The sequence below is a fragment of the Rhea americana genome, unplaced genomic scaffold, assembly GCF_003343005.1.
Source record: "Rhea americana isolate MKP2758 unplaced genomic scaffold, rheAme1 scaffold_402, whole genome shotgun sequence".
In the NCBI taxonomy this organism is placed as follows: Eukaryota; Metazoa; Chordata; class Aves; order Rheiformes; family Rheidae; genus Rhea; species Rhea americana.
The window spans coordinates 391,726-400,578 of NW_028186538.1; the positions used below are offsets into that span (position 1 = coordinate 391,726).

General features: G+C 63.2%; 1 protein-coding gene across 4 annotated transcripts; it reads right to left on the reverse strand.

Moving 5' to 3' along the window:
- Positions 1-1,902: 1,902 nt before the first annotated feature.
- Positions 1,903-8,323, reverse strand: SLC25A10 (solute carrier family 25 member 10). 4 transcript variants are annotated; one of them, XM_085314413.1, is made up of 11 exons: positions 6,940-8,313; positions 6,601-6,715; positions 6,470-6,518; positions 5,964-6,005; positions 5,587-5,630; positions 4,991-5,061; positions 4,800-4,892; positions 4,457-4,534; positions 4,298-4,354; positions 3,722-3,799; positions 3,373-3,431 (listed from the first exon to the last, which is right to left on the reverse strand). In XM_085314413.1, the coding sequence occupies exons 1-10, from the start codon at positions 7,027-7,029 to the stop codon at positions 3,758-3,760; spliced, it is 681 nt and encodes a 226-aa protein (XP_085170539.1). In that variant the 5' UTR covers positions 7,030-8,313; the 3' UTR covers positions 3,373-3,431; positions 3,722-3,757. The 4 variants fall into 4 exon arrangements, with proteins under 4 accessions (XP_085170537.1, XP_085170538.1, XP_085170539.1 ...); XM_085314411.1 differs by lacking the exon at positions 3,722-3,799 and having other exon boundaries at positions 1,903-3,431; positions 6,940-8,191; XM_085314412.1 differs by having other exon boundaries at positions 3,355-3,799.
- Positions 8,324-8,853: the final 530 nt, after the last annotated feature.

Genomic DNA, 8,853 nt, shown 5'->3' on the forward strand with positions numbered 1-8,853 from the left:
GGGGCCGGGACACGGGCACGGGCGCAGCCCTGCTCGCCGGCAGCGATGCCCCCGAGGCCCCGAGGCCGAGGGGCGCGGGAAGCCSCCGGCGCGGCCTCTCGCTCGGTGCAGTGGGGGCTCCGGCCAGGGGCGGAGCGGGGGCCTGCAGGGCCTGACGGCTCCGGTGTGTTTCTCAGGGGGCTTCTTGGCAGCATCCCCGGCAGCCCCGGCCCCTTCGTGGGACGTGAAGGCCCTGTCGCCTCTGAGCTCTGGTCCTGCCTGTGCCGGGAACCAGCAGCTCCTGCCCGAGGGTCCAGGGCTCACGCCCCCCCCCCCAGCACCCAGACCAACCTCTGCAGTGCAGCCAGCAGCTGCCCGGACTCTCTCATTCCGGCCTCTGCCGGTGGCGGCRGCTCTGTGTTTGCCACGCGCTGTCCTGGTGGAGCATGTTCAGGTAAACACATCCTGCAGTGGCAGCAAACTCCCTCTGCGGCTCCCCCGAGYCCCCTAATCCGGCACTGCAGCTCGGCGTGGGCAGAGCCCCCAGCCGAGGGGAACAGCCAGCGTCGACCCGCTGCCCTGCCCTGCCGGCAGGGCATAAACATGTTTACCTTGGACCGCTGGCTGTGGCAGCCACGCAGGCTGCGGGAGCCGGGAGACACGGAGCGTCCTCCCACCTGGAGCCCAGCCAGCGCCCAGGCCTCGCACCGTGCATCCCCCGGCCCGGCTCCGGGGGGCAGCGTGGGGAGAGACTGCGGACAGGCCCCTGTGCCCCCTGGGGCCGTGCACGAGGGAGGACTGGCAGCCCCCAGCCCTGCTTGGGGAGGCACAGGTGGGGGATCCTGGTCTGTACTTAGGCCCGGCCTCTGCAAACTGCCCTGGGGGGCAGGCGCAGGCCTGGCCCTGCCCTCTGGGGCAGGGTGAGACCTTTGTGTGTGGGGGGGCTGGTTATGGCAAGCGCAAACACTACCAGTAAGAGGCTGTTGACAGACCGGAGGCCTCTTATTTTCCGATGCTCTGAGATAAGCGCTCCCACTCTYATGCAGCTGCTGGACACTCCGTGCTCCATGCTGCGTCTGGCACACGCTGTCCTGCCGGCCTGGCCGTGCCACAGCTCAGCCTGCTGCGAGGGGACGTGGGAAGAGGGTACGGGAGTGCCAGGAGCGTGGGGCTGGTGCGGCTGGCGGGGCCCGGCCCCAGCCGGAGCATCCTCCCTGCAGCTGGGCTGGGGGACGAGGGCGGCACAGGCTCTAGCAGGGCTTCGTAGCCCTTGAGAGCTGCTGCTTGGCAGGGACCAGCCCCGCAGGCTCTGTCGCGCTCCTGCTCAGCGTGGGCCTGCGCGCCTGGTGCGGAGCAGTGCCAGGGGTCTGGGGTCCAGACACCGCACAGCCCCCACCCCTCCTGGGGAACACGGGCCAGGTTYGCCCACACTCACCTGCCCTGCTGCACTGGCACGGGGTCGGGCACAGGAACAAAGCAATGATGCCAGMCGGCATCATTAGACTTCGTTAAGGTGACGAGCTTTCACTTCTCTGCCTGTCCCGGGCTGGCTCTGTTCCACCTCCTGGAGCCCAATTAGCACCACAGCCAGGATGCCGCTCCAGCGAGGAGSCAGAGGTGGGCAGATGCCAGCGGCACGGCAGGAATTCCTCCCTCAGCTGAGACCAGGCACAGCTCAGGCAGGACCCCAGCCGGGGGAGCCCACGGCTCCCCGCAGCGTGGGGCCAGGAGGTGCCAGTACCACTTCCTCTTGCAGCAGGGACGGGGGCACTGTCCAGGACGAAGACGTCCCTGTCAGGTGCGCTGGCCGAGCAGGAATGAACCTCGCTCTGCGCCTGCCACTCCTGGCCTGCGGGAGCTCAGCTCCGAGCCCTCCTGCTGTGCATCCCTCCCCTCCCCACACAGCAACACACCAGGCCCTGGGCTTGTTCCACTGCTGTTTATTATATATTAAGGTCACAGATATTTCAGTTCTTTGATCCCTCGGGGCTGCATTGCACAGGGTTGCATGTGGTGGAGGGGCTGGTGCCTGTGCAGGGCAGCGCAGCACAGGGCAAGGGTGGCGGTGAGGCAGTGGTGCTGAGCAGGAGGCTTGGGAAGCACTTGGCTGGGGCTGCCCTGGCCCCGCTGGGAGCGGCAGTGGCCCTGGCAGGGCCGGCAAGGTCGCAGAGGGACACTGAATGATGCTTCCACTGCGGCCGGGTCCGAGAGCGGCTGAGCGGGCCGCRCAAGGATGCCGGAGCATGCCGCGGCACAGCCCTGCAGCCAGGGCCGGCTCCGCGCTGCGCAGCCTTGCCTCACCTGCCTGTCCCCACAGCAAGCACAGGCAAGGCTAGGCCAAACCTCCCCRCTCCTCCACAGCTGCCCAAGATATTTTTGTGGGACCTTGGCACTGCCTCAGCTCCAGCCATTGCAGCTCAAATCTACCTGCACCTGGCTCGAGGCAGGAGCCAGGGGATGGTGGTGCAGTTGCTGGCCTTACCCCAGGCTGGGGCACACGAGGATGACCCCAGCCCGCACCGGGCCACCAGGGCGGCACGGCCGAGCGGCTGCCCCTCGCCCATTGGGTCCATCCCTGTCATCATTGGTATGAGGCACAATCCCTGAAGAGCCCAGCGGCCGTTGGACGCCGGTGAGTTTTGGCCGAGAGAAAGTAGGGGTGTGGGGAGGCCAGGAAAGCACAGCAGCACACGAGGGGAGGCACCTGCTAAGCTGCATAGCGACCAGCGGAGGGGCACGAGGGGAAGCGGGGCCAGAGGTGCTGAAAGGGGGGCAGCGCCTCGGTGCCCTAAACCTGTGCCTCCCTTTGCTGATGGCAGGAGAGGCTGGGAGCAAGCGAGCCCTGCGCACACTGCCCGTGCTGCAGCAGGACCTGGCTGCAGCATGCTCACAAGTGAAACTGGCCCCTGCCCAGTCCCTATCTCCTCGAGACTCAGTGACCAGGCACAGAGGCAGAACGCTGATTCCTCCCTTCTCCTGCTCCAGGGGGGGCTCATAAGGGACAGGAACAAGGGCCCCTTGCTGCGCSCGCCTCTCCAAGCCTGCACAGGAGGGAGGTAAGGATGGACCTTGTGGCTGCGAACCATGCGTGGAAGACAGCACAAAACTGGGGTGCAGAACAAACAAGGGGCCTAACAATAGCTCAGCAGTAACCGATAGGAGAACTGGGGCGAGAGGGGAAAGCAGATTCTGGGACTGGCTGGCCACAGGCACTGGAAAGGTGGGGGAGCAGGATGAAGGGATGGGGGCAGCCTGGCCCCAGACAACAGARAGTTCTGGGATCTGTCACGACCCGCGCGCTCATCCCCCGGGGAAGCCCGCGGGGCGAGGTAGGGTCCCGACCCTCCCACTCAGGTGATCACTTTGATCCCAAAATATTTGCGCAGCTGTTCCAGGAAGACAAAGGTGAGGACGGTRTGAGGAACGAGCCGGATGGCCGCAGGAACAAAGCCCTGGAACGGGACAGTGAGAATGGAGGGAGAGTCAGCCTGCGCCTAGTCTTGGGCTTCCATGTCAGGGCCAGTGGCACCCAGCAGCCCAACCCATGGGGAGCAGCAGGAGCTCGCAAGCGCTGGGGACAAGTTGGCTGGACATGCAGCACAAGCTCCAGGGAGCTGGGGCCTCAGTGGCAGGCAGAGACTGCCAGAGTGGTGAGAGAGGCACTGCAGCCATGGCTGTGCACACAGATCTCAGCATCATGCATTAATCCCTCTGCCCCCAAACACATCAGTGTTGCCATCACCACTACGCAGGCCCAGAGTCTCAGTAGAAGCCAGTGTCAGGTCCCACAGCCCTGTTTCAGAAGGGGGGCGGACGCTGCCTGGGGAAGATGAGCAGACAGGCTGTAACAGGGAAAACGCCTGACTGGCAGCATCAGGAAGAAACTTTGGATTTGAAAGACTATTTCAGGAACCCTCCCAGCAGCGAGACTGAACACACTGGTGACTGTGCCAAGCGCAGGCATACAGGGTCCAAGATCTGACCAGTGTCTGCAATAGTCAGTAAAATCCAAAAATTGCATCACTAAAAATACCTGAATTCTCATAGACAACCCAATGAGTACAACCCTGCAGCTGATGTGGGGCCTGGACGCAGGCTACAAGTCCAGGAGAGGCCAAGACTTGCAGTACACCAGGGCCAAGCCAGGGACTCGCAGATGAAGGACCAACACAGGAAGCCATCAGACTCCAGGCAGCAAAGCCCCGGAGCAGAGCTCCTGCCCCAGAACTGCTCTGAATTCTAACCTCTGCTCCCAGGCTGGCCCAGCCACCCTATGCTCCCTCCTACCATCTTATCCCATGCATCTCCATCTAGGTACCTTGTAGAAGGCCAGTGGGCCAAGCCTGGCAGTTTCCATGGCACAGTGGGAAACACCCTAGAAAGAAAGGACAGAGATGTGCAAGGTGCCAGATGATAGAGGCCAGTGCACGAAGGGGACAGGTCGAGCAACTGTCAGCTGGTCAGGATGGCTACTCACCCGATACTCGCCCTGGGAGTTCATGAGGCGGGTCTTGAGCACGTCCAAGGGCTGACACAGGAATGTGGCACATCCACCCTGGGGAGAGTCAACAGGTCACCAACTCTGGCCCGTGGAGGAGACCTGGGTGCTGGTACTGGTATGACCCACATGACAAGAGAGAGGGCCAGGTCCTCAGTCTAGCCTGAGACCAACCCCATGCAGGGAGCCTCCCTGCCCAGCCTGGCTTCATCAGCCTCCGAGACGCAGTATGCAGTTCTGGCAGCCCCAGTCTGGGGCCCTGAAGCCAGCAGTGGACAAACCCAGGCCCAGCTCTGCAAGCCCTCCATCCAGCCCTGCTCACAGCAATGAAGCTGGCCAGGAAGTGAGTGAAGATGTTGTCTGACAGCAACCCAGTGGTGAGAACCAGCTGCTTGGCTTGGTCATAGCAGGAGAGCTGCAGAGACACAGTGCGTTAGTGACATATCTCTTCCCATTCCTAAGCCARGTATTCCCTCCGCCCAGGGTACCTACAGCCCAGTGGAGCTGCCCTACCTGTCCAACGGTGACTAGAGCCCCTCGACTGGATGCCATTGTAGCCCCTGAGAATAGCTTCTTCAAGCCCTCTGTAGACAGATAGGGATCAGCACAGTCCTGGGACGTTAATCACACTCCCCTCCAGCAAGGAGGCTCCTTCCCTGCACAGTCTGTGTCCCAGACTTCCCAGGCAACAGTGCTCACAACATACCTCAAGAGCAAACATGCTGGACTTGTAGGAAAGGAGAATCCCTCAGAAAAGCCCTGTCTCCTCCTTGCTGTCATTCACTCCCTTTGCCACCTGCTCCAGCCTCTTGCTCTTTTTAATAGCTGCTCCTGGCAGCTACCTCCTTTCCACCAGAGGAAAGGGCAGGCTGCTGTGCCCTGCCTGGTCTGTCACTAGCCAGGCACTGCTGAGATGCTGGGCACTGCCCAGCCCTTTGGTTCCTCTGTCCCCACCGGCAGTGTGGCCATCCTCTGTCCCCTCTCCCCACCTAGCTTGAGAGGACACCCATGATGGTTCCCAGTGGGAGCCCCCTCAGCCATTGCTGCGGTTTCCCAGTGTCAAGGACGTCAGACAGGCTAAYCCTACTCCCAACCCGGCACTGCCTCACCTTCCCGGAGCACGCGGTATATGCCGTCCAGGGCATGGGAATAGCTGGAAGGAGCGAGAAGAGGGAAGATGTCAGAGTCTGAAACTCCTAAGCATCCTGACTGCCAACCCCTGCAGCTAGGCCCAACATGGAGTGTTGCAGCCCGGGCAGCTGCTGACATGGCAACCCTCTGTGTGCCCCACGGACACGTGCCCCCACTGCTGGGATGGTGCTGCTTCCCCACAGCTGCACAGCACAAATGGCTCCAGGCATGCCAAGCACCCCTGGAGCCGGGGATCTGAGCCACGCACCCGGTGTCCACCTACCCCAGGCCCTGCTGCACCTGGGCAGGGCCCCGCGCCCGACCAGGTACCCTTGCTTACTCCATCAGCACTCACTTCCGTCTCAGGTGTGCCGGCTGCTTCATGTCATTCTGCATCCTGAAACGCACAGAGTCGTGGGGAGGTGAGGCAGGCAGAGAGACCAGGCGCGCAGGYGTCTTCTCTGACTATGCCACGAGACCCTGGGACAGGGCCCTGCTCCTGCATTCAGAGCAGCACAGAACAGGCCCAGCAGATAGATTGTGTTGACTGTTTCCAAATGGCACAACCCTGCACTTGCATGGAAAGCCTGCCTCTTGCCCCACATGCTTTGGGAGAACAAGGTGTGGGGCTGGGCACCAGCTTCGGGCTGCCCTGGTGAAAGGCAGGAGCAGTGCTGGTCCTTGCGTGTGCTGGGTTATGGGGCTCTCCACCCCAGATTGGGCCACTAGGCACAGAGCACCACTGGCCTGGTCAGGAGAGAAGTCAGGAATATGAGGGACTGCCCCACCATCCCAACTGCTGCCTTGTGCCAGCCACAAACCTCCCTCACCAGGAGCACTGGGGACACAGTCAGAACTGACCTGACATTCACCATGTCTGCTGGGGTCCCCACAAACCCGCCAGTGAAACCTACAACCAATGGAGAGCTGGGGTCAGAGGGCTGCTCTGGCCTGAAGAAGCCCAGRGTTGAAGGACTCTCTTCCTCACTCACCTCCCACTGCACCCAGCAGCACTTTCTGGTAGAAAGGAGGMGGCCCCTGATTGCCCTGGCCCAAGCGGTCCCTTGCAGTCTCATAGATGGCAAAGCGGGTCAAGGAATACGTCATCTGGAAAACAGGGCAAATAAGCCTCACAGTCATGCTGGGATGCCTGCCTCCTGAGGCCACCACATCTCAGGGCAGCCTGTCTGCTCCAGACAAGTCTGCAGCTCAGCTGCTCTCCCAAGAGGCTCAGAAACAGGCAGGGGATCCACAGGGTGGGGAGAGCAAGCGGCTGTGCAGCAGGAGGTTCTCTGCTGGCCGCAGGGGGACTAGAGGCTGCCAGTGCTCACCTGCCGGCACAGCGAGGCGCTGAGCCCGTTGTAGAGAGCCAGGAAGCCGTCGGTGCGGATCACACGCAGCGCCATCCCAGTCATGCGCATCTTCACCTCCTGCTGCGTCTGCAGGTGGACCTGGGGCAGAGTCCAGCAGTGTCAGTGCACTAGCCCAGCTTGCTCGAGAGTTCGCCCCTCCATCCATGAGGCTGGGCAGGAATGGGAGAGCACAGGGCACAAACCCTCCTTAGCTGCAGCCCAGCACAGCAGGGACGACAATTTTAAGTGCTTTTTAGGGGTAATTCATTAGCACTCATGCAGAAGGTTCCCTGCAAACAGCAATAGCTCCAGGCTTCCTGCACCTAAGTAGTAGTTGGAGACCTGCCCAGCCCAGCTCAGCATCAGAGGCTTGGAGGCTGGCCAGGAGGAGGAGCATCAAGGCACCTGCACAAGGTCCCTCTCATACTGCGTGCCCAGCTCGGAGTGGTCTCAATGGCACAGCTCAGGATGAAGTTCTGGTGCCTCTTCCTCCAAAAAAAGCCCTGAACTACACCAGCGAGGGGGAGGGTCCAGAGGTGTCTGAGCCAGTGAGCAGCCAGTGTGCACCCGGTGCAGGCTTGATCAGAGAGAGTATAACAGGACTTCCAAATATGCCTCATGAAACAGCAGGCCTCTCCAGCTGGGCCTCCCCAGCCCACAGAGAGCGCAGAAGCAGAAAGAGGACTTTGTTGTCTTGCTTACTAGCTCTGAACTGTTCCTTCCCATGGCTAGAAACATAAGCCAGCAGTTCCCTGCCCYATCCAGAGCCATGCAATGTATTTCCCACCATTAAAGGCAGAAGCAAGAGCAGGCCTGCCCCGGGGAGCCTGGTGGGGATGGAGCCCTGCAGCACAGGAGCCCATGTCAGCCTATGCCTGAGCACGGCCTGAGCCGGTCCGCCCAGCTCCACACTGGGAAGATCAAATGTGGGTCAAAAAGAGATAAAATTAAAGCGAGCGCAGGGCCATTGGCCAGGGACCAGGCTTGGCTCCTGTTACAGAGCAGGGACGGGGAAGCAGCCGGGGCGTGGGACACACAGCAGCACAGCAGGAACACGGCCTTTATCTCTGCGTGGGGCAGCGCAGCAAGCGGCGGGTAGGCAGGGAAGGGGCCCTGGCCTCCAACCACGGCGGGTTGCTGGCAGCAGGGACCAGAGCTCTCAGCGCGCCAGGGGGCCGGCAGAGAGGCAGGCGGCATGGACCCACACCTGCAAACCTGCGCCGCACGCCCCGGCACGGGGCTGCAGGAAGGGCAGGCGGAGGCTCGGCGGGGAGCCGGCCAGGCGCTGCGGCTGGCGGGCGGCTTCCCACCCRGAGGTTCCTGCAGGGTGGGCGGCCCAGGCCCGTGGCGGCTGCCCCCTCCAGAAACCAAAGTCCAGGAGCACGGAGCAGCGCCCTTGGCCCCTGCCCTCGGCCAGGCCCCCGGAGCCCTGCTCACGCTTCTCCGTGCTGCTGCGGGCAGCTGAGGCCCAAAGGGACGTCCCAGCTCCACGCTCAGACGCGACCCCTTTGGCAAGGCCCGTCGGCCGACCGGGCCGCTCGCAGGCTCTGGGCCACGCGGGGCTCCGCGCCTGCAGGGCACGCCGAGGCCAAAACACGCGGGCAACCACGCCGGCTCCAGGGCAGGGAGGCCCGGGGACACGTGCCAGGCTGTCTCCCCTTCCGAGCTCCTTCCCAGCGCATCCAGCAACGGCTGCCAGAGCCCCGCAGCGGGACGCGGCGCTCGCCCCACAGCAGCACCACCGCCTCCGGCGCCCCAGGGCCCCCGAGCCGCAGCCGTGGACCGTGCCCAGCGCCAGGGCAAGGCCGCCCGCGGCTCTCTGCACTGCCCCGGCCCGGCCACGTCCCCCGGCCCCACGCCGAGCTGCCCCCCCGCATCTTCCAGCCCCCTGCC